At 34.0% G+C, this 25,712-nt stretch overlaps 1 protein-coding gene across 7 annotated transcripts in view; it reads left to right on the forward strand.

Moving 5' to 3' along the window:
- LOC143228768 (fat-like cadherin-related tumor suppressor homolog) overlaps window positions 1–25,712 on the forward strand; it is a 218,393-nt gene that overhangs the window by 144,491 nt on the left and 48,190 nt on the right. For all 7 annotated transcript variants that reach the window (XM_076460102.1, XM_076460098.1, XM_076460097.1 and 4 more), the window contains 8 exons: window positions 14,368–14,581; window positions 15,144–15,283; window positions 16,319–16,482; window positions 17,911–18,233; window positions 18,478–19,146; window positions 19,903–20,738; window positions 21,237–21,408; window positions 21,980–22,201. In XM_076460102.1, coding sequence (XP_076316217.1) covers window positions 14,368–14,581; window positions 15,144–15,283; window positions 16,319–16,482; window positions 17,911–18,233; window positions 18,478–19,146; window positions 19,903–20,738; window positions 21,237–21,408; window positions 21,980–22,201 — 2,740 coding nt within the window. The remainder of the gene's footprint in view (window positions 1–14,367; window positions 14,582–15,143; window positions 15,284–16,318; window positions 16,483–17,910; window positions 18,234–18,477; window positions 19,147–19,902; window positions 20,739–21,236; window positions 21,409–21,979; window positions 22,202–25,712) is intronic.

Below are 25,712 nucleotides of genomic sequence, written 5' to 3' on the forward strand. Positions count from 1 at the left end.
TCATTTTCTCTCTTGTAGAATCAGTCATGTGATAGCTAGCAAGTGTTTCATTTTCTCTCTTGTAGAATCAGTCATGTCATAGCTAGCAAGTGTCTCATTTTCTCTCTTGTAGAATCAGTCATGTCATAGCTAGCAAGTGTCTCAGTTTCTCTTATAGAATCAGTCATGTCATAACTAGCAAGTGTCTCATTTTCTCTCTTGTAGAATCAGTCATGTCATAGCTAGCTAGTGTCTCATTTTCTCTCTTGTAGAATCAGTCATATAATATCTAGCTAGTGTCTCATTTTTTCTTGTATATGATCAGTCATGTCATAGCTAGCAAGTGTCTCATTTTCTCTCTTATGAAATCAGTCATGTCATATCTAGCTAGTGTTTCATTTTCTCTCTTGAAGAATCAGTCATGTCATAGCTAGCAAGAGTCTCATTTTCTCTCTTATAGAATCAGTCATGTCATATCTAGCAAGTGTCTCATTTTCTCTCTTGTAGAATCAGTCATGTCATAGCTAGCAAGTGTCTCAGTTTCTCTTATAGAATCAGTCATGTCATAACTAGCAAGTGTCTCATTTTCTCTCTTGTAGAATCAGTCATGTCATAGCTAGCTAGTGTCTCATTTTCTCTCTTGTAGAATCAGTCATATAATATCTAGCTAGTGTCTCATTTTTTCTTGTATATAATCAGTCATGTCATAACTAGCAAGTGTCTCATTTTCTCTCTTGTAGAATCAGTCATGTAATATCTAGCTAGTGTTTCATTTTCTCTCTCATAGAATCAGTCATGTCATAGCTAGCAAGTGTCTCATTTTCTCTCTCATAGAATCAGTCATGTCATAGCTAGCAAGTGTCTCATTTTCTCTCTTATAGAATCAGTCATGTCATAGCTAGCAAGAGTCTCATTTTCTCTCTTGTAGAATCAGTCATGTCATAGCTAGCAAGTGTCTCATTTTCTCTCTTGTAGAATCAGTCATGTCATATCTAGCAAGTGTTTCATTTTCTCTTGTATATAAACAGTCATGTCATATCTAGCTAGTGTCTCATTTTCTTTCTTGTAGAATCAGTCATGTCATATCTAGCTAGTGTTTCATTTTCTCTCTTGTAGAATCAGTCATGTCATATCTAGCAAGTGTTTCATATTCTCTTGTATATAAACAGTCATGTCATATCTAGCTAGTGTCTCATTTTCTCTCTTGTAGAATCAGTCATGTCATATCTAGCTAGTGTCTCATTTTCTCTCTTGTAGAATCAGTCACGTCATAGCTAGCAAGTGTCTCATTTTCTCTCTCATAGAATCAGTCATGTCATAGCTAGCAAGTGTCTCATTTTCTCTTTATATAATCAGTCATGTCATATCTAGCTAGTGTTTCATTTTCTCTTGTATATAAACAGTCATGTCATAGCTAGCAAGTGTCTCATTTTCTCTCTTGTATATAAACAGTCATGTCATATCTAGCTAGTGTCTCATTTTCTCTCTCATAGAATCAGTCATGTCATAGCTAGCAAGAGTCTCATTTTCTCTTTTATAGAATCAGTCATGTCATAGCTAGCTAGTGTCTCATTTTCTCTCTTACAGAATCAGTCATGTCATATCTAGCTAGTGTCTCATTTTCTCTCTTGTAGAATCAGTCATATAATATCTAGCTAGTGTCTCATTTTTTCTTGTATATGATCAGTCATGTCATAGCTAGCAAGTGTCTCATTTTCTCTCTTATAAAATCAGTCATGTCATATCTAGCTAGTGTTTCATTTTCTCTCTTGAAGAATCAGTCATGTCATAGCTAGCAAGAGTCTCATTTTCTCTCTTATAGAATCAGTCATGTCATATCTAGCAAGTGTCTCATTTTCTCTCTTGCAGAATCAGTCATGTCATAACTAGCAAGTGTCTCATTTTCTCTCTTGTAGAATCAGTCATGTAATATCTAGCTAGTGTTTCATTTTCTCTTTTATATAATCAGTCATGTCATATCTAGCTAGTGTTTCATTTTCTCTTGTATATAAACAGTCATGTCATAACTAGCAAGTGTCTCATTTTCTCTCTTGTAGAATCAGTCATGTCATAGCTAGCAAGAGTCTCATTTTCTCTTTTATATAATCAGTCATGGCATATCTAGCTAGTGTTTCATTTTCTCATGTATATAAACAGTCATGTCATAGCTAGCAAGTGTCTCATTTTCTCTCTTGTATATAAACAGTCATGTCATATCTAGCTAGTGTCTCATTTTCTCTCTCATAGAATCAGTCATGTCATAGCTAGCAAGAGTCTCATTTTCTCTTTATAGAATCAGTCATGTCATAGCTAGCTAGTGTCTCATTTTCTCTCTTACAGAATCAGTCATGTCATATCTAGCTAGTGTCTCATTTTCTCTCTTGTAGAATCAGTCATATAATATCTAGCTAGTGTCTCATTTTTTTCTTGTATATGATCAGTCATGTCATAGCTAGCAAGTGTCTCATTTTCTCTCTTATAAAATCAGTCATGTCATATCTAGCTAGTGTTTCATTTTCTCTTGAAGAATCAGTCATGTCATAGCTAGCAAGAGTCTCATTTTCTCTCTTATAGAATCAGTCATGTCATATCTAGCAAGTGTCTCATTTTCTCTCTTGTAGAATCAGTCATGTCATAACTAGCAAGTGTCTCATTTTCTCTCTTGTAGAATCAGTCATGTAATATCTAGCTAGTGTTTCATTTTCTCTTTTATATAATCAGTCATGTCATATCTAGCTAGTGTTTCATTTTCTCTTGTATATAAACAGTCATGTCATAACTAGCAAGTGTCTCATTTTCTGTCTTGTAGAATCAGTCATGTCATAGCTAGCAAGTGTCTCAGTTTCTCTTATAGAATCAGTCATGTCATAGCTAGCGTCTCATTTTCTCTCTTGTAGATTCAGTCATGTCATAGCTAGCAAGTGTCTCATTTTCTCTCTTATAGAATCAGTGATGTCATATCTAGCTAGTGTTTCATTTTCTCTTGTATATAAACAGTCATGTCATAGCTAACAAGAGTCTCATTTTCTCTCTTGTAGAATCAGTCATGTCATAGCTAGCTAGTGTTTCATTTTCTCTCTTGTAGAATCAGTCATGTAATATCTAGCTAGTGTCTCATTTTCTCTCTTGTAGAATCAGTCATGTCATATCTAGCTAGTGTCTCATTTTCTCTCTTGTAGAATCAGTCATATAATATCTAGCTAGTGTCTCATTTTTTCTTGTATATAATCAGTCATGTCATAGCTAGCAAGCACTTCTCAGTTTCTCTTGTATATAAACAGTCATGTTATATCTAGCTAGTGTTTCATTTTCTCTTGTAGAATCAGTCATGTCATAGCTAGCAAGTGTCTCATTTTCTCTCTTGTAGAATCAGTCATGTCATAGCTAGCAAGTTTCTCATTTTCTCTCTTGTAGAATCAGTCATGTCATATCTAGCGTTTCATTTTCTCTTGTATATAAACAGTCATGTCATATCTAGCTAGTGTCTCATTTTCTTTCTTGTAGAATCAGTCATGTCATATCTAGCTAGTGTTTCATTTTCTCTCTTGTAGAATCAGTCATGTCATATCTAGCAAGTGTTTCATATTCTCTTGTATATAAACAGTCATGTCATATCTAGCTAGTGTCTCATTTTCTTTCTTGTAGAATCAGTCATGTCATATCTAGCTAGTGTCTCATTTTCTCTCTTGTAGAATCAGTCATGTCATAGCTAGCAAGTGTCTCATTTTCTCTCTCATAGAATCAGTCATGTCATAGCTAGCAAGTGTCTCATTTTCTCTTTTATATAATCAGTCATGTCATATCTAGCTAGTGTTTCATTTTCTCTTGTATATAAACAGTCATGTCATAGCTAGCAAGTGTCTCATTTCTCTCTTGTATATAAACAGTCATGTCATATCTAGCTAGTGTCTCATTTTCTCTCTCATAGAATCAGTCATGTCATAGCTAGCAAGAGTCTCATTTTCTCTTTTATAGAATCAGTCATGTCATAGCTAGCTAGTGTCTCATTTTCTCTCTTACAGAATCAGTCATGTTATATCTAGCTAGTGTCTCATTTTCTCTCTTGTAGAATCAGTCATATAATATCTAGCTAGTGTCTCATTTTTTTCTTGTATATGATCAGTCATGTCATAGCTAGCAAGTGTCTCATTTTCTCTCTTATAAAATCAGTCATGTCATATCTAGCTAGTGTTTCATTTTCTCTCTTGAAGAATCAGTCATGTCATAGTTAGCAAGAGTCTCATTTTCTCTCTTATAGAATCAGTCATGTCATATCTAGCAAGTGTCTCATTTTCTCTCTTGTAGAATCAGTCATGTCATAACTAGCAAGTGTCTCATTTTCTCTCTTGTAGAATCAGTCATGTAATATCTAGCTAGTGTTTCATTTTCTCTTTTATATAATCAGTCATGTCATATCTAGCTAGTGTTTCATTTTCTCTTGTATATAAACAGTCATGTCATAACTAGCAAGTGTCTCATTTTCTCTCTTGTAGAATCAGTCATGTCATAGCTAGCAAGAGTCTCATTTTCTCTCTCGTAGAATCAGTCATGTGATAGCTAGCAAGTGTCTCATTTTCTCTCTTGTAGAATCAGTCATGTGATAGCTAGCAAGTGTTTCATTTTCTCTCTTGTAGAATCAGTCATGTCATAGCTAGCAAGTGTCTCATTTTCTCTCTTGTAGAATCAGTCATGTCATAGCTAGCAAGTGTCTCAGTTTCTCTTATAGAATCAGTCATGTCATAACTAGCAAGTGTCTCATTTTCTCTCTTGTAGAATCAGTCATGTCATAGCTAGCTAGTGTCTCATTTTCTCTCTTGTAGAATCAGTCATATAATATCTAGCTAGTGTCTCATTTTTTCTTGTATATGATCAGTCATGTCATAGCTAGCAAGTGTCTCATTTTCTCTCTTATGAAATCAGTCATGTCATATCTAGCTAGTGTTTCATTTTCTCTCTTGAAGAATCAGTCATGTCATAGCTAGCAAGAGTCTCATTTTCTCTCTTATAGAATCAGTCATGTCATATCTAGCAAGTGTCTCATTTTCTCTCTTGTAGAATCAGTCATGTCATAACTAGCAAGTGTCTCATTTTCTCTCTTGTAGAATCAGTCATGTAATATCTAGCTAGTGTTTCATTTTCTCTTTTATATAATCAGTCATGTCATATCTAGCTAGTGTTTCATTTTCTCTTGTATATAAACAGTCATGTCATAACTAGCAAGTGTCTCATTTTCTCTCTTGTAGAATCAGTCATGTCATAGCTAGCAAGAGTCTCATTTTCTCTCTTGTAGAATCAGTCATGTGATAGCTAGCAAGTGTCTCATTTTCTCTCTTGTAGAATCAGTCATGTGATAGCTAGCAAGTGTTTCATTTTCTCTCTTGTAGAATCAGTCATGTCATAGCTAGCAAGTGTCTCATTTTCTCTCTTGTAGAATCAGTCATGTCATAGCTAGCAAGTGTCTCAGTTTCTCTTATAGAATCAGTCATGTCATAGCTAGCAAGTGTCTCATTTTTTCTCTTGTAGAATCAGTCATGTCATAGCTAGCAAGTGTCTCATTTTCTCTCTTGTAGAATCAGTCATGTCATAGCTAGCAAGTGTTTCATTTTCTCTTTTATATAATCAGTCATGTCATATCTAGCTAGTGTTTCATTTTCTCTTGTATATAAACAGTCATGTCATAACTAGCAAGTGTCTCATTTTCTCTCTTGTAGAATCAGTCATGTCATAGCTAGCAAGTGTCTCATTTTCTCTCTTGTAGAATCAGTCATGTCATACCTAGCAAGAGTCTCATTTTCTCTCTTGTAGAATCAGTCATGTCATAGCTAGCAAGAGTCTCATTTTCTCTCTTGTAGAATCAGTCATGTGATAGCTAGCAAGTGTCTCATTTTCTCTCTTGTAGAATCAGTCATGTCATAGCTAGCAAGTGTCTCATTTTCTCTCTTGTAGAATCAGTCATGTCATACCTAGCAAGAGTCTCATTTTCTCTCTTGTAGAATCAGTCATGTCATAGCTAGCAAGTGTCTCAGTTTCTCTTATAGAATCAGCCATGTCATAGCTAGCAAGTGTCTCATTTTTTCTCTTGTAGAATCAGTCATGTCATAGCTAGCAAGTGTCTCATTTTCTCTCTTATAGAATCAGTCATATAATATCTAGCTAGTGTCTCATTTTTTCTTGTATATAATCAGTCATGTTATATCTAGCTAGTGTTTCATTTTCTCTCTTGAAGAATCAGTCATGTCGTAGCTAGCAAGTGTCTCATTTTCTCTCTTATAGAATCAGTCATGTCGTAGCTAGCAAGAGTCTCATTTTCTCTCTTGTATAATCAGTCATGTCATAGCTAGCAAGTGTCTCATTTTCTCTCTTATAGAATCAGTCATGTCATAGCTAGCAAGTGTTTCATTTTCTCTCTTGAAGAATCAGTCATGTCATAGCTAGCAAGAGTCTCATTTTCTCTCTTATAGAATCAGTCATGTCATATCTAGCAAGTGTCTCATTTTCTCTCTTGTAGAATCAGTCATGTCATAACTAGCAAGTGTCTCATTTTCTCTCTTGTAGAATCAGTCATGTAATATCTAGCTAGTGTTTCATTTTCTCTTTTATATAATCAGTCATGTCATATCTAGCTAGTGTTTCATTTTCTCTTGTATATAAACAGTCATGTCATAACTAGCAAGTGTCTCATTTTCTCTCTTGTAGAATCAGTCATGTCATAGCTAGCAAGAGTCTCATTTTCTCTCTTGTAGAATCAGTCATGTGATAGCTAGCAAGTGTCTCATTTTCTCTCTTGTAGAATCAGTCATGTCATAGCTAGCAAGTGTCTCATTTTCTCTCTTGTAGAATCAGTCATGTCATAGCTAGCAAGTGTTTCATTTTCTCTTTTATATAATCAGTCATGTCATATCTAGCTAGTGTTTCATTTTCTCTTGTATATAAACAGTCATGTCATAACTAGCAAGTGTCTCATTTTCTCTCTTGTAGAATCAGTCATGTCATAGCTAGCAAGTGTCTCAGTTTCTCTTATAGAATCAGTCATGTCATAGCTAGCGTCTCATTTTCTCTCTTGTAGATTCAGTCATGTCATAGCTAGCAAGTGTCTCATTTTCTCTCTTACAGAATCAGTGATGTCATATCTAGCTAGTGTTTCATTTTCTCTTGTATATAAACAGTCATGTCATAGCTAACAAGAGTCTCATTTTCTCTCTTGTAGAATCAGTCATGTCATAGCTAGCTAGTGTTTCATTTTCTCTCTTGTAGAATCAGTCATGTAATATCTAGCTAGTGTCTCATTTTCTCTCTTGTAGAATCAGTCATGTTATATCTAGCTAGTGTCTCATTTTCTCTCTTGTAGAATCAGTCATATAATATCTAGCTAGTGTCTCATTTTCTCTCTTATAGAATCAGTCATGTCATAGCTAGCAAGTGTTTCATTTTCTCTCTTGAAGAATCAGTCATGTCATAGCTAGCAAGAGTCTCATTTTCTCTCTTATAGAATCAGTCATGTCATATCTAGCAAGTGTCTCATTTTCTCTCTTGTAGAATCAGTCATGTCATAACTAGCAAGTGTCTCATTTTCTCTCTTGTAGAATCAGTCATGTAATATCTAGCTAGTGTTTCATTTTCTCTTTTATATAATCAGTCATGTCATATCTAGCTAGTGTTTCATTTTCTCTTGTATATAAACAGTCATGTCATAACTAGCAAGTGTCTCATTTTCTCTCTTGTAGAATCAGTCATGTCATAGCTAGCAAGAGTCTCATTTTCTCTCTTGTAGAATCAGTCATGTGATAGCTAGCAAGTGTCTCATTTTCTCTCTTGTAGAATCAGTCATGTCATAGCTAGCAAGTGTCTCATTTTCTCTCTTGTAGAATCAGTCATGTCATAGCTAGCAAGTGTTTCATTTTCTCTTTTATATAATCAGTCATGTCATATCTAGCTAGTGTTTCATTTTCTCTTGTATATAAACAGTCATGTCATAACTAGCAAGTGTCTCATTTTCTCTCTTGTAGAATCAGTCATGTCATAGCTAGCAAGTGTCTCAGTTTCTCTTATAGAATCAGTCATGTCATAGCTAGCGTCTCATTTTCTCTCTTGTAGATTCAGTCATGTCATAGCTAGCAAGTGTCTCATTTTCTCTCTTACAGAATCAGTGATGTCATATCTAGCTAGTGTTTCATTTTCTCTTGTATATAAACAGTCATGTCATAGCTAACAAGAGTCTCATTTTCTCTCTTGTAGAATCAGTCATGTCATAGCTAGCTAGTGTTTCATTTTCTCTCTTGTAGAATCAGTCATGTAATATCTAGCTAGTGTCTCATTTTCTCTCTTGTAGAATCAGTCATGTTATATCTAGCTAGTGTCTCATTTTCTCTCTTGTAGAATCAGTCATATAATATCTAGCTAGTGTCTCATTTTTTCTTGTATATAATCAGTCATGTCATAGTTAGCAAGCACTTCTCAGTTTCTCTTGTATATAAACAGTCATGTTATATCTAGCTAGTGTTTCATTTTCTCTCTTGTAGAATCAGTCATGTCATAGCTAGCAAGTGTCTCATTTTCTCTCTTGTAGAATCAGTCATGTCATAGCTAGCAAGTTTCTCATTTTCTCTCTTGTAGAATCAGTCATGTCATATCTAGCAAGTGTTTCATTTTCTCTTGTATATAAACAGTCATGTCATCTAGCTAGTGTCTCATTTTCTTTCTTGTAGAATCAGTCATGTCATATCTAGCTAGTGTTTCATTTTCTCTCTTGTAGAATCAGTCATGTCATATCTAGCAAGTGTTTCATATTCTCTTGTATATAAACAGTCATGTCATATCTAGCTAGTGTCTCATTTTCTCTCTTGTAGAATCAGTCATGTCATATCTAGCTAGTGTCTCATTTTCTCTCTTGTAGAATCAGTCATGTCATAGCTAGCAAGTGTCTCATTTTCTCTCTCATAGAATCAGTCATGTCATAGCTAGCAAGTGTCTCATTTTCTCTTTTATATAATCAGTCATGTCATATCTAGCTAGTGTTTCATTTTCTCTTGTATATAAACAGTCATGTCATAGCTAGCAAGTGTCTCATTTTCTCTCTTGTATATAAACAGTCATGTCATATCTAGCTTGTGTCTCATTTTCTCTCTCATAGAATCAGTCATGTCATAGCTAGCAAGAGTCTCATTTTCTCTTTTATAGAATCAGTCATGTCATAGCTAGCTAGTGTCTCATTTTCTCTCTTACAGAATCAGTCATGTCATATCTAGCTAGTGTCTCATTTTCTCTCTTGTAGAATCAGTCATATAATATCTAGCTAGTGTCTCATTTTTTTCTTGTATATGATCGGTCATGTCATAGCTAGCAAGTGTCTCATTTTCTCTCTTATAAAATCAGTCATGTCATATCTAGCTAGTGTTTCATTTTCTCTCTTGAAGAATCAGTCATGTCATAGCTAGCAAGAGTCTCATTTTCTCTCTTATAGAATCAGTCATGTCATATCTAGCAAGTGTCTCATTTTCTCTCTTGTAGAATCAGTCATGTCATAACTAGCAAGTGTCTCATTTTCTCTCTTGTAGAATCAGTCATGTAATATCTAGCTAGTGTTTCATTTTCTCTTGTATATAAACAGTCATGTCATAACTAGCAAGTGTCTCATTTTCTCTCTTGTAGAATCAGTCATGTCATAGCTAGCAAGAGTCTCATTTTCTCTCTTGTAGAATCAGTCATGTGATAGCTAGCAAGTGTCTCATTTTCTCTCTTGTAGAATCAGTCATGTGATAGCTAGCAAGTGTTTCATTTTCTCTCTTGTAGAATCAGTCATGTCATAGCTAGCAAGTGTCTCATTTTCTCTCTTGTAGAATCAGTCATGTCATAGCTAGCAAGTGTCTCAGTTTCTCTTATAGAATCAGTCATGTCATAGCTAGCAAGTGTCTCATTTTCTCTCTTGTAGAATCAGTCATGTCATAGCTAGCAAGTGTCTCAGTTTCTCTTATAGAATCAGCCATGTCATAGCTAGCAAGTGTCTCATTTTTTCTCTTGTAGAATCAGTCATGTCATAGCTAGCAAGTGTCTCATTTTCTCTCTTATAGAATCAGTCATATAATATCTAGCTAGTGTCTCATTTTTTCTTGTATATAATCAGTCATGTCATAGCTAGCAAGTGTCTCATTTTCTCTCTTATAAAATCAGTCATGTTATATCTAGCTAGTGTTTCATTTTCTCTCTTGAAGAATCAGTCATGTCGTAGCTAGCAAGTGTCTCATTTTCTCTCTTGTAGAATCAGTCATGTCATAGCTAGCAAGTGTCTCATTTTCTCTCTTATAGAATCAGTCATGTCATAGCTAGCAAGTGTCTCATTTTCTCTCTTGTAGAATCAGTCATGTCATAACTAGCAAGTGTCTCATTTTCTCTCTTGTAGAATCAGTCATGTAATATCTAGCTAGTGTTTCATTTTCTCTTTTATATAATCAGTCATGTCATATGTAGCTAGTGTTTCATTTTCTCTCTTGTAGAATCAGTCATGTCATATCTAGCTAGTGTCTCATTTTCTCTCTTGTAGAATCAGTCATGTCATATCTAGCTAGTGTCTCATTTTCTCTCTTGTAGAATCAGTCATGTCATAGCTAGCAAGTGTCTCATTTTCTCTCTCATAGAATCAGTCATGTCATAGCTAGCAAGTGTCTCATTTTCTCTCTTACAGAATCAGTCATGTCATATCTAGCTAGTGTCTCATTTTCTCTCTTGTAGAGTCAGTCATATAATATCTAGCTAGTGTCTCATTTTCTCTTGTATATAATCAGTCATGTCATAGCTAGCAAGTGTCTCATTTTCTCTCTTATAAAATCAGTCATGTCATATCTAGCTAGTGTTTCATTTTCTCTCTTGAAGAATCAGTCATGTGATAGCTAGCAAGTGTCTCATTTTCTCTCTTGTAGAATCAGTCATGTCATAGCTAGCAAGTGTCTCATTTTCTCTCTTGTAGAATCAGTCATGTCATACCTAGCAAGAGTCTCATTTTCTCTCTTGTAGAATCAGTCATGTCATAGCTAGCAAGTGTCTCAGTTTCTCTTATAGATTTAGCCATGTCATAGCTAGCAAGTGTCTCATTTTTTCTCTTGTAGAATCAGTCATGTCATAGCTAGCAAGTGTCTCATTTTCTCTCTTATAGAATCAGTCATATAATATCTAGCTAGTGTCTCATTTTTTCTTGTATATAATCAGTCATGTCATAGCTAGCAAGTGTCTCATTTTCTCTCTTATAAAATCAGTCATGTTATATCTAGCTAGTGTTTCATTTTCTCTTTTGAAGAATCAGTCATGTCGTAGCTAGCAAGTGTCTCATTTTCTCTCTTATAGAATCAGTCATGTCGTAGCTAGCAAGAGTCTCATTTTCTCTCTTGTAGAATCAGTCATGTCATAGCTAGCAAGAGTCTCATTTTCTCTCTTGTAGAATCAGTCATGTCATAGCTAGCAAGTGTCTCATTTTCTCTCTTGTAGAATCAGTCATGTCATATCTAGCAAGTGTTTCATTTTCTCTTGTATGTAAACAGTCATGTCATATCTAGCTAGTTTCTCATTTTCTCTCTTGTAGAATCAGTCATGTCATATCTAGCAAGTGTTTCATATTCTCTTGTATATAAACAGTCATGTCATATCTAGCTAGTGTCTCATTTTCTCTCTTGTAGAATCAGTCATGTCATATCTAGCTAGTGTCTCATTTTCTCTCTTGTAGAATCAGTCATGTCATAGCTAGCAAGTGTCTCATTTTCTCTCTCATAGAATCAGTCATGTCATAGCTTGCAAGTGTCTCATTTTCTCTTTTATATAATCAGTCATGTCATATCTAGCTAGTGTTTCATTTTCTCTCTTGTAGAGTCAGTCATATAATATCTAGCTAGTGTCTCATTTTCTCTTGTATATAATCAGTCATGTCATATCTAGCTAGTGTCTCATTTTCTCTCTCATAGAATCAGTCATGTCATAGCTAGCAAGAGTCTCATTTTCTCTTTTTTGAATCAGTCATGTCATAGCTAGCTAGTGTCTCATTTTCTCTCTTACAGAATCAGTCATGTCATATCTAGCTAGTGTCTCATTTTCTCTCTTGTAGAGTCAGTCATATAATATCTAGCTAGTGTCTCATTTTCTCTTGTATATAATCAGTCATGTCATAGCTAGCAAGTGTCTCATTTTCTCTCTTATAAAATCAGTCATGTCATATCTAGCTAGTGTTTCATTTTCTCTCTTGAAGAATCAGTCATGTCATAGCTAGCAAGAGTCTCATTTTCTCTCTTATAGAATCAGTCATGTCATATCTAGCAAGTGTCTCATTTTCTCTCTTGTAGAATCAGTCATGTCATAACTAGCAAGTGTCTCATTTTCTCTCTTGTAGAATCAGTCATGTAATATCTAGCTAGTGTTTCATTTTCTCTTGTATATAAACAGTCATGTCATAACTAGCAAGTGTCTCATTTTCTCTCTTGTAGAATCAGTCATGTCATAGCTAGCAAGAGTCTCATTTTCTCTCTTGTAGAATCAGTCATGTGATAGCTAGCAAGTGTCTCATTTTCTCTCTTGTAGAATCAGTCATGTGATAGCTAGCAAGTGTTTCATTTTCTCTCTTGTAGAATCAGTCATGTCATAGCTAGCAAGTGTCTCATTTTCTCTCTTGTAGAATCAGTCATGTCATAGCTAGCAAGTGTCTCAGTTTCTCTTATAGAATCAGTCATGTCATAGCTAGCAAGTGTCTCATTTTCTCTCTTGTAGAATCAGTCATGTCATAGCTAGCAAGTGTCTCAGTTTCTCTTATAGAATCAGTCATGTCATAGCTAGCAAGTGTTTCATTTTCTCTCTTGTAGAATCAGTCATGTCATAACTAGCAAGTGTCTCATTTTCTCTCTTATAGAATCAGTCATGTCATAGCTAGCAAGTGTTTCATTTTCTCTCTTGTAGAATCAGTCATGTCATAACTAGCAAGTGTCTCATTTTCTCTCTTATTGAATCAGTCATGTCATATCTAGCAAGTGTCTCATTTTCTCTCTTGTAGAATCAGTCATGTCATAACTAGCGTTTCATTTTCTCTCTCATAGAATCAGTCATGTCATAGCTAGCAAGTGTCTCATTTTCTCTCTCATAGAATCAGTCATGTCATAGCTAGCAAGTGGCTCATTTTCTCTCTTATAGAATCAGTCATGTCATAGCTAGCAAGAGTCTCATTTTCTCTCTTGTAGAATCAGTCATGTCATAGCTAGCAAGTGTCTCATTTTCTCTCTTGTAGAATCAGTCATGTCATAGCTAGCAAGTGTCTCATTTTTTCTCTTGTAGAATCAGTCATGTCATATCTAGCTAGTGTTTCATTTTCTCTCTTGTAGAATCAGTCATGTCATATCTAGTTAGTGTTTCATTTTCTCTCTTGTAGAATCAGTCATGTCATATCTAGCTAGTGTCTGATTTTCTCTCTTGTAGAATCAGTCATGTCATATCTAGCTAGTGTTTCATTTTCTTTCTTGTAGAATCAGTCATGTCATATCTAGCTAGTGTTTCATTTTCTCTCTTGTAGAATCAGTCATGTCATATCTAGCTAGTGTTTCATTTTCTCTCTTGTAGAATCAGTCATGTCATATCTAGCTAGTGTCTCATTTTCTCTCTTGTAGAATCAGTCATGTCATATCTAGCTAGTGTCTCATTTTCTCTCTTGTAGAATCAGTCATGTCATATCTAGCTAGTGTTTCATTTTCTCTTGTATATAAACAGTCATGTCATAGCTAGCAAGTGTCTCATTTTCTCTCTTGTAGAATCAGTTATGTCATAGCTAGCAAGTGTCTCATTTTCTCTTTTATATAATCAGTCATGTCATATCTAGCTAGTGTTTCATTTTCTCTTGTATATAAACAGTCATGTCATAGCTAGCAAGTGTCTCATTTTCTCTCTTGTATATAAACAGTCATGTCATATCTAGCTAGTGTCTCATTTTCTCTCTTACAGAATCAGTCATGTCATAGCTAGCATGTCTCTCTCTCTCATACAGGTACAAAGACCAGTAATAGCCAACATGACTCACTCTCTCTGTTTTTAGTTGTGAAGAGTGACTTACTGATTAGCATATCACTATTTTTTTCAAGTTGTACATATATTGAGGGGCATAACAGCTGACAAATGACTTGTTTTCTCTCATGTAGATACAATCGGATAACAGCCATCAAATGACTATTTTCTTTCATATAGATTCAAGTCATGCAATAGCTGTTGCATGAGTATTTTTGTATAGATTCTACGTCACATAACAGTACTTGACTAAGATTTTCTTTTGCATAGAAACAAGAGTCAGGCAATAGGTAGCACATGGCTTGCATTTACAGTAGAAGATGAAGGGTCAAGTAACGGATAACACATGATTTGTTTTTCTTTATATAGATAGAAGCCAGTGATCACGGTGAACCAAAACGATCACAAACTGTTCGTGTTTTGATTGAAGCTGTCGCTGGGCCTAAAAAATCTCCCCATCCTCCGGTTATCAGGAATTCTGAATCATACAATGTAGTAACTGCAAGTGACCCAATACAGCAGATGGTGACATTAATTGAAGCAGATGATAAAGATAAAGACAGATTGTGGTTTGCAATTGTTGGTAAGTCTTCTACATGTAGTTTATGGGATAGCTATCGAGCATTTCTTCCTTATGATGGTTAAGTTTCTTCATTTTGCGACAGTATCAATTAAAATGTGAAATATTTAAAATTCATGTAAACTAGCTTTGGTGAAATTAAGACTAGGCCCAGCATGGCCAATTGTGTTAAGGCGTTTGACTTGTAATCTGAGGGTTGCGGGTTCAAATCCCTGTCGCACCAAACATACTTGCTCTTTCAGCCATTGGGGGCATTATAATGTGATGGTCAATCCCACTATTCATTGGTAAAAGAGTAGCCCACGAGTTGGCAGTGGTTGGTGACGACTGGCTGCCTTCCCTCTGGTCTTACTCTGCTAAATTTAGGGACGGCTAGCACAGATAGCCATCGAGTAGCTTTGTGTGAAATAAAAAAAAACAAACGAATTAAGACTAAATAAATTCTGATACTGTGTACCTTCTTGTTTGGTGTATTATTACCTTCAAGGCAACTATATTTGATAGAATTACTGTTGTAAAAGGCATTTTTAGTTGTTTGTATAATAACTGTGCGATTTGTTGCTAGGTGGAAATGATGATGAAAAATTTATGATGAAGAATGACGCTGGTGCAGTTCTTTTAGCAGAACCCGTGAATGGAGAAGAGCTCAGCCAGTATAACTTGAATATCAGTGTAACAGACGGAACACACACTGTGTACACGATGGTTCGTGTTTTTTATTGTTTGTTTTTTTAGAATTTTATGGAAGTATTTAGTTATGAGAAAGTTCTTTTGATGAATGCAGATGAAACTGAAAGATGGTGTCTGTTTTTGTAGTCTTCTATTTTTCTAGTTCCATTTATTTATCATCAAAAATTTTCTAATGATATTTTATGCAGTTTTGTGTTTGTTTTTAAACAAAATCAAATATGTTTGTAAAGATATGGTGCTATTGGTTTAAATATTTTTTTATTGACAGTTTAGACTCATAAAATATTTTAAAAATCTGAGATGACAAATGGGCTTTACATCATTTATATTATTGTTTTATTTATGCAGGTTTTCATGAATGTATTGTAGAAGTGTAAATGGATACACAGTGTATTTCATTGTATTTTAAACCTTAGTATATCTTATGTATTGTCCCCACATAAAGTTCTATATTTTATAACAAATACAACTTAGATACAGTATCTCACTTTCGATCAAGTGTTTATCCATGATGTGGCAATTTTTCTTTTTGTGTGTCATGTTTACAACTAGTCTAAATGTGATTTTGTTCCTGAAAATGTTAATTTATTTGCATAATTAGAAGAATTTCAGAGAGCTAGACTTTTTTTAGACAGGTGGGGATATCTTGCATTATTTTTAATTGAAACTACACTTTGTGAAGTTACAGCTAAACAACATTTTAACAAATTTGTAACATGAATCTATTTCATAGCTTGGGCACTAAAACATAAGCAAGTTTACTTAAAAATTGTATGTAGTCTTTGGTTAAGAGTCAGGCCTAGAAATATAATTTTTGTCTCATCAATTTTAGTGTTGTTTACTGAATGGTTTCGATTTTTACTTTTCAAGTATCTTTATTAAAATATCTTAGAAAAAACAGTAAGTAGGTTTATCATCATTACCTGAATGTCTACTGCAAAATAAAATAAGGTTGCTTCAAGTTGTGACAACTGTTGATAATATCATTTTTTCTCAGTTTTTTGTGTCAATCATAAAAATGATATAGAAATGTTTATAAATGTCTCACAGCGAAAGGTGGACGTGAAATATAGCAATGATCATAGACCAGTTTTTAAGCAGTCTAAATACACTGTAGCCATCAATGAGAGTTCCGAACAAGGAACGGAGATCTTGCATGTGTCTGCAGATGATCGTGACAAAGCAGAAAAGTTGTTCTACTCAATTTATAATAGGTAAGAAAAGCAGTAATTATGCAGAACGTAGGAGAACTTTACATGTGAAAACTTCATTATATTTTCTGTATTCTCATTTGAATATTTGTAGAAAGTAATTATTTTGTTGCCATTTTTCCACCGGCATAACTTAACTTTTAACATGATGGAGGTGGGGGTAGCTTATTCTTCTTATGTAGCATGGCTTTCCTCTTGTGAGGCCCAGCGTGGATAGGTGGTTAAGGCGCTCAACTCGTAATCCGAGGGTCGTGGGTTCGAGTCCCCTTCACCCCAAACATGCTCGCCCTTTCAGCTGTGGGGGCATTGTAATGATACGGTCAGTCCTACTATTTGTTGGTAAAAGAGTGGCTTAAAGAGTTGTTGGTGGTTGGTGATGACTATCTGCCGTCCCTCTTGTCTTGTGCTGCAAAATTAGGGACGGCTAGTGCAGATAGCCCTCATGTAGCTTTGTGCGAAATTCAAACCAAACCAAATCCTCTTGTGTAGGTACTGCATAATTCTTAATGAAAGTGTGAACTTAAAAACTGACAAGCCGACAGGTACCAACATAATGAAATTTCAAATGATGTTTCTTTATCAGTCAGCAACAGACACCTGTTGGTTCAAAAAAAGTATTCATCTTAAAGGTACAGTACCTAATAGCTCATCCAGGTTAAAATAGACGTCTTGTATGGCTTTGCAAGTTGCTTGAGAGGTAAGAAAGTTTCCATGTTTCTTGTGATAAAACAATTTGATCATTCACTTTTTTGATATTTTTGACTTTATGTTTATCCATACTACATGTGTAACATATGCAGCTTTAAGTGTAATAATGTTTTGACATGAAGCCTTTGTTTCCTTCTGTGTTGAATATCTTGTGTTTCTCAGTCAGGTTGACCAGCAGCCTAACACTGAGGGGGTTGTTACTCTATGTATACACCTTGTCATTGTGCTTCTGATTCTAATCTCTGCTAAATTTATTTTAAAAATAATCTGTTTGTATGTGTGTAAACTAAAATTATAAACAAATAGATATTAAAAAAAGTATAATATTTGGAGAATGTTTTTAATAATAATTTCGTCAATCATGTTGCATTACAAGATTTTTGAAGAAGCTTGATTTTTAGTTCTAAATTGTGCAATTTTTGTGTCCATGTTTTTCAAACTTCAAAATTATTTATCATAATTCAGCTTTAAAAGCTTTAAGTTGTTCTTCTGAACTCTGAAGTATAGTTGTATAGTTGAAAGAATTTGATATTTTTTAATTTTCTAGTCTTAATTTGCTTTCTTAAAACAAAAGAAGACAAAGACTCGAATTTTATGTTTATAGTCAAAGATGGAGTTTTAGTGCTTTTTATTTTGTATTATTCTTTGAATGTTATAATGGCTAAAAATAACCATTGGATGGCAATTATAAAATTCAAATTCTCAAAATGATTATGTTCACAGTGCTAGTCCTTCAAGCCTTAAACACTTCCACATGGATCCAAAGAAAGGTACGTTGTCCATTGCTGAGCCCCTTGACCGTGAAATGAGTCGACACCATATTCTGACCATTATGGTCAAGGATCGAGGCACTCCTGCTAAACGTAACTTTGCTCGTGTACACGTTGATGTGGAAGATCATAACGACCATGCACCTGAGTTTCTGTTCACTCAGTTCGAAGGTCAGGTTTATGAGACAGCTGGTATTGGCACCCCTGTTGTTCAAGTGTTTGCTGTTGATAGTGACAAGGGAAAAAATGCTGATATCAACTTTGCAATTGTTAAAGGTATTCCTATTTCCCGAGTTTTCCCATCTTATAGTTTTGAAAATTTTTAAGGTTCTTAATGTTTTCCACTAGTGCCTACAAAAGATATCTGTGTTAAGTCAACAAAAGATATTACTTGTGGAGATACATTCAGCTGAATCGTTTAATTTTTACATTTAAGTTTCCTAGTTATTACAAGTTTTTAAAATCCTATGGTCGTCTTTTCACCTTTTTTTTTTCTCTCTCTTTCTATTTCTTTGTACAGGAAACGAAGGAAACAGTTTTGCGATCGACTCCAAGCTTGGTATTGTTTCAGTTGCCAAAGAACTCGACCAGGAACTTATGGGAGAGTATTATCTCACTATAAAAGCATCTGATGAAGGAGAAATTCCCAAAGAAAGTGCTGCAAGCGTTCACATCATTGTGACGATTCCTGATAATTCTGCACCAAAATTTGAAAAGGAAGTGTATGTCACAGAACTGTATGAAAATGATAAACCTGGAACTGTTGTCGTTACTGTAGCAGCCTCCAGCCGATCCATGTTGTATTATGAAATAGTATCTGGTAATAGCGATGCCAAGTTTGCTATTAATCCACATTCTGGCGAACTTCGCACAACTGTGGAACTGGACTACGAAGAAACAAATCTGTATAATTTAACTGTCAACGCAACAAATCTCGTTAGTATGAATGCTAGCACTGTGATAACTATACACATACTTGACAGAAATGACAATGCTCCAAAGTTTCTGAAGTCTATTTATTATGGTAAAATTAGTGAATCAGCAGAAATTGGAACCTTGGTGTTAACCAATGAAAGTGTTCCCCTGGTGGTCTCTGCGACAGATAAAGACTCTGGATTGAACTCTCATTTGGTTTATGAAATTATTGAGAAATTACCTCGTACTTACTTCCAAATTGATTCATCCACAGGTTAGTAGCAGAATAAACAATTACCTCTGCTTAAGGTAAATATTGTGATACAGGAAGGAAGTTGACAAAAAATCCTAAGTTCTGGGTCATTTTCTACAACATTGTATAGAAAAACATCTTTGTTGAGTTTGAAGGATCATAATATTGAAAACATATTATGAAAAAATTAGTTTCTTTTATCAATTACACCCTGTGCTTATCTTAACTGTGGAGCTTTTGATTCAAGTTTTGTATATACCTATTGTATATATTTATTATAAAGGTTTTTTTGTAACGACTACTCGGTGATTAAGTTTCACTTTAACAGCTTGTTAAATTAAATTATGGTATATGATTATATGCTATTAAAAGAAAGAATATATAATAGGTTATTAATAGTTCTAAAATATTATTTAATTGTTTTTTAGACTTTAGATGTTAAAACCAAAGAAACTAATGTATGTTTCTTGAGGATCACATGTATATGGTTGTGATTGTTATAAAAGTGAGCAAGAAAAATTCGTGATAGAGAACTGTACAACTACAGATTTAATTAACTGTTCAGATAATTTTGGTCAGGGCTGTAAAATTATTGGATAACTGTAACTTATGACCTGTAAAACACACACACATATGTGTACAAATTAAAAATATTTATATATAAAAGTTTAACAGTTAAATACATGTAATCTTCACTCAGTTTTATTTGTAATAAATGCTAGAAGTTTTGTGTTTTTGTAAAACATTATAACTCCATGTTGTTTTGTCACTCTATAGGTTCTATAAGTACAGTTCAAACATTGGATCACGAAAAAATAACATATTTTCGATTCACTGTCCAAGTTACAGATAAGGGTAAACCTCGTCTTATCGCTGAAAAAAACGCAGAAGTTTTTATTCTGGTGCTCGATGTTAATGATTCTCCTCCTCAGTTTGAAAAAAACTTGTACGAATGTACCTTGCATTTACCTACTTACAAAGGCGTCGCTGTAACCGTCGTCAAAGCTCAGGATCCTGATTCAGATGCACACACAGGAACAGGAATTAAATACGACATTGTATCTGGTAATCGTGGAGCCAAGTTTGTTATTAACGAGGTCACGGGTCAGATTTTCATAAGGGATCCAGAAAACTTGGAGAACCAGTACGATATGATTGTAGCAGCTAAAGATGGCGTATTTGAGGCTAGCACCAAAGTTCAAGTGAGAGTAGAAAAGACAAAAGATAGTGGACTGAAGTTTTCCAAGAGTATCTATAGAGCTTCAATTATGGAAAACACAACTGACATATTAAAAGTTACTATTGTAACTGTTGTTGGAAGTGCCCTAAATGAGCATGTCACTTTCAGTATACTAAACCCTTCTGGTATGTTTAGGATTGGGAAAACATCAGGGTCAATCCAAACAACCGGCAAGCCTTTTGATCGTGAAACTGAAAACAGTTATACTCTAGTTGTAGAAGCAAGAAGTGCAGCTACTTCTGTGCCCCGAGTAGCTCATGTCCTTGTAGAAATAACTGTTCTTGACGTGAATGACAATGCCCCAATCTTTGTTAATCTTCCTTATTATTCAGTGGTACCTATTGAAGCCCAGCCTGGAGATTTGATTCGCAAGGTAAGGTACTCTAAGGTTTTAGTAATACAATTTAAATTTCTATTAAAGTATTAAATAAATTAAGCTAACTCAGTACACAGTAATGTTCTGTAACTGTGTATTTTCATGTGTGTGTATACACAAGTCCTTCATGCATTGTCATAAATTCTTGTAACTTGCTCATATTTTTACGTTAGAATTTCAGTTATGATCTGTTGACACAGAAGGGACTCATACAGATGTTTTTACTAAATCAAAAACAAAACTTAAGTGACACAAACCAATTTTGTGAATTTTTAAATTTTTGTTCATTTACATTTGTAATTTAGGTATTTAACGTATTAGTAACTAATGCCACCAAAATATTAGTTCTCCTCGGTCATCTGGGTGAAGAATTGTTCCTACATTTATTCTTCTGAGTGCTGGTGGGTACATTATGGTCGTATAAACTTTACGTGTTGAAGTTAATATGGAAATTCCAATGGTAATAATGCCAAAAACTAATTGTTTTGTATGTAGGTGCAAGCCATTGATTTGGATATGGACTTAAATGGGTACATACATTATGAGCTAGTGAAAGGAGAGAAAGACCTGTTTAGCATCGACAGTCGAACAGGAGAAGTTCGGTTACGACATTATCTTAAACCTCACATAACTGCTTACGATGTCGTTGTAGCAGCTTATGATAACGGTAAGCCTATTTCAGTGATGTTGATATTTTTAAGTTTTAAAAATTACGAAGTAAACGTGAACCATTAGTTATAATTATGATGAAAAAATCTTTTTTATTTGAGTAATCTTTGATGGTAATTAGTTGGCCTGGCATGGCCTAGCGCGTTAAGGCGTGAGCTTCGTAATCTGAGGGTCGCGAGTTCGCGCCCGAGTCGCGCCAAACATGCTCGCCCTCCCAGCCGTGGGGGCGTTATAAAGTTACGATCAATCCCACTTTTCGTTGGTAAAAGAGTAGCCCAAGAGTTGGCGGTGGGTGGTGATGACTAGCTGCCTTCCCTCTAGTCTTACACTGCTAAATTAGGGCGGCTAGCACAGATAGCCCCGAGTAGCTTTGTGCGAAATTCCAAAAACAAACAAAAACAGGTAATTAGTTTATAATTATTCATATTATTCTTAATCAAATTTATTTGTACATAAATAAGTGTTAATGGAAACATATCATATTTAGAATATTTTGACTTTAAAAATCTTTAAGAGCAGAAATATTACAGTTTGAACTTAAATTTGCATTTTCGTAATTTATCTTCTAGGGATGCCCTCATTACGAAGCGAAGTTGCTGTACCCATTAAGGTGATCAACAGGAACATGCCGACATTTGAAAAACAATTTTACAGGGTTTCAGTACCAGAAAATATGCGACCTAAGTCACCTGTTCTCTCAATCACAGCTGAAAGTCCACAAGGACGCCAGCTGATTTACAGCATTGTTAAAGGAAACGATGATGAAGAATTTGGAGTTGATTTCAACACTGGTATATATTTAAATGGTTTTTTAATTAGTTTACTCAAACTGATTTCAGTTCACTTAGTTTATTCATACAGAAATGGGTTCAGTTGAAACACTTTAGAGTCGTCCTTAAACACAAGCAAGTGGTCAGTACTTCATGTGGACAAGTTGAAAGTAACACTGAAGTTGCTACAAAAATTTTTTAATGTTAAGCCTCTTCTAAAAACAGTTACACCTAATTTGATTCTTTATCACCAAGTACGATAATACTAGTAGTGGTTGGGTTGAAACATGACACAGAGGTCATGAAAATCCCCTTTTTAAATCCATCTTTAAACTCTGAATATTAAAAATGACTATTTCACAGTATCGGCTGAATAATACTAAATCTTATTGTAGCTATAAATGTGCCTACATTATTATGAAGTGAAACAGAATTTCTCTATCTTAACAAATTTGCATTTAAGTAAGTAACTTTTCCAGAAAAGCATACAAAACTTATTGTTCAAATTCTTAGTATTGCTGGTGCACAAAAATATAGCTAATAAAAAAAATTGTAAGTATTATGAATACAAGCATCAGTATGTATGTAACCTATCTAGTCATAGTAATATAGAAAGTTTTAATGTTTCAAAACTATTGAAAGGATAAAATCAAAACTACAAAAACTAAGTTACTTAACTCATTGATTGTGGCTGCTCTCAACCTGTTCTGTGCCGTAGACGAGATAACTCATCCAAGCCGATCGGTAACACAGTGCCACGGACGAGTTAATTCGTTCTTAGTAATACCTAACTTCAACGCTAGATGTCAGCACCATACATGCATTTGACCTACTCACAAATTGTTTCACTTTCGATCCAAAATGGCGTCACGAAAAAAGTTACAAAATGAAGAAGCATTAGAGTTGTAGTTTGAACTTGGTTCGGAGTTTGAAGATAGCAGTGGTGATTCAGAAGATTCGGATTTTGAAGACTCTTTGAAAATTACGGAAATACAAGGCTCAGATGTTAGTGAAGATGATGATAAGTGACCATCAACTTGGAGAAAAATAGTATTTGTTGCTTATTTCCTTTGTTTTGAAAATTACTCAATTTTGCTGAAAAAACCCCGGTATAGGAGCTGCCGTAGCAGCTGAAATACTTGACAGTCAACAGGTTAAAATGTAGGTAATTTTTGCAAGCTATACACTGTGAAAGGTGTACTCACATTCAGTTGCGGGAAGTAGACAGTACCCCCTAAGGTAAACCAGCAGCTAATGGGTTAAAATTTAAATAATTTAGTTTTTGTAGTTTTCACTTTCTCATTTCACTACTTTTTGTTGTGACCGAGCATGGTCAAGTGGTTAGGGCACTCGACTGACAAACTAAAACCTTTTTGTAACATTAATACTTTTGCTATTACCATATTTGGTTACATTATGTATATATTTAGATGCTATTTGCCTTTATAAAATTAATTTTTTTATTATACTTGTCTTATAAAGGAAATACTTGGGGAAAAGAGAGAAAATCTCTCCTGTTGAACTTGTTAGTGAACTGTTGATATGATAGCCCATGTTACTTGGGGCTTGTGTTTGCTAGTGTTGTTATTGAAACAGTTCTGTCTCAAGTTGTAAGTTTACTCCATTAGTTATTTAAACAAAAATTGTATATTAGTAGTGTCAAGCAGAATTACTGACAAATAAATGTTGCATTTGTAAAACAAAATTGCAAAAATTGAGGTCACAGTTTTTAGAAAATTTTATTAGGCTTAGGTGACAATGTTATTAGGTTTAGGTGAAAGCTTCTTATGTACTTCAAAGACACAGGTTATCAACTGTTTGTTTTCTTCAGTTGTACTGCTTTTTCTATCAAATGTAATATTTAGTTTAGTAAGTTTGACATTTCATCAGTTTTAATAAATTACTAAATAACTTTTATGGTTGTTTTGACAATTATGTATCTAATTTTGAAATATTTAAAAAAGACCTCATAAATTTTATGCAGCAAAAACTGTAAAACATCTCTTTCAGAATGTGTATTTCAAATTAGTTTTATTAGTAACTTACACTGTTTAATTTAACATTTAATGTTTATTTTGTAATATTGTGCATGTTTTTGTCATTTAATTATTACTTTTTTCCTTCAACATTAATTTCATCCATCAGTTTGATGCATATTGTTAACAGTTTTAAAACATTTTTTATGTAAATAGTCGTCATTTTAGTTCAGTTAAATGGAAGAACTTAAGATTATGTAATCATCTATTGAGAAAATTCAGTGAACTTAAAATGAACTAGATATGTGCATTTCACATTAACACCAGTAATCTTTTTTTATTTTCCATGTGAATTTTAAGTTTATTTCTACATGTTTCTTTAAAGTTATTTTTAACTTTTTCTTCTGAACATAAAATGTAACAGTTCCTTTCACAGCATTAATATTTTAATAAAAAACCCTAACATCACCATAAAGTTTAGGTTTAGTGGGTCAGTTGCTATAAAACTGGCAAAATGTTACTTTAAAATAGAAATTGAATGTACCATTGATTCATTGTGAAAGGTACAATAAATGTTCCAGCTTAATGTTATCTCTTTAAATTCAAACTATATTTCCTTGTAGCACTTCAGGGTGATAATATGTTTTGATATAGTGGTAAAGAGTGGTAATATACTTAAATGTTAACACTTCAAGGTGGTAATATGTTTTGATATTGTGGTAAAGAGTGGTAATATACTTAAATGTGTAACACTTCAAGGTGGTAATATGTTCTGATATAGTAATTCAAAGTGGTAAAAAGTGGTAATATACTTATGTGTAACACTTCAAGGTGGTAATATGTTTTGATATAGTGGTAAAGAGTGGTAATATACTTAAATGTGTAACACTTCAAGGTGGTAATATGTTCTGATATAGTACTTCAGAGTGGTAATGCACTTTAATTCGTAGTACATCAGAATGGTAAAGGATTTCTTTATATGTTTGAAGATAAATGTTTTATTATTTACATTTGTTTTACAACAGAATCTTAAGATTTATTTTCTGTGATTTTTGTGTTTTCTCTGTTTTCATTCATTCATTATAAAATGTAGCCCACAATATCTAAATCTACTGGTGAAATGTGCCTTAACATTTACTGACCCAAGCTTCATATAAACAGTAAAGTATTTGGCAGCCATGGTACACTTTTGGGAAGCCAGTGAACTAACATACTAGAGTTTTTATTATAAGAAACAAAGTATCCAGTGAACATCTAATATACATACAAACACACAATATCTAAGTTAACCTCCCCTACACAATATAGCATTCACTTTTTCATATCTAAATTACAGAGATATAAAGTGTTGTGTTTTTATCCAAATAAAATCCGATATAGTTTTTGTATATTATATTTGGAAGAGTATTGCATGGACTGGTTTAAGAGAGTCACTTTTAACAAAAGAAAACCCATATGTAAAAATAAATAAATAACACACCAAATTTTCTTAATTTATCCTTATTTTAAGTTTATTTATGATTCATTTACAATTGTTTTCTTTTTTTGGTTCTTAT

Source organism: Tachypleus tridentatus, chromosome 10, assembly GCF_004210375.1.
Source record: "Tachypleus tridentatus isolate NWPU-2018 chromosome 10, ASM421037v1, whole genome shotgun sequence".
Classification (NCBI taxonomy): domain Eukaryota; kingdom Metazoa; phylum Arthropoda; class Merostomata; order Xiphosura; family Limulidae; genus Tachypleus; species Tachypleus tridentatus.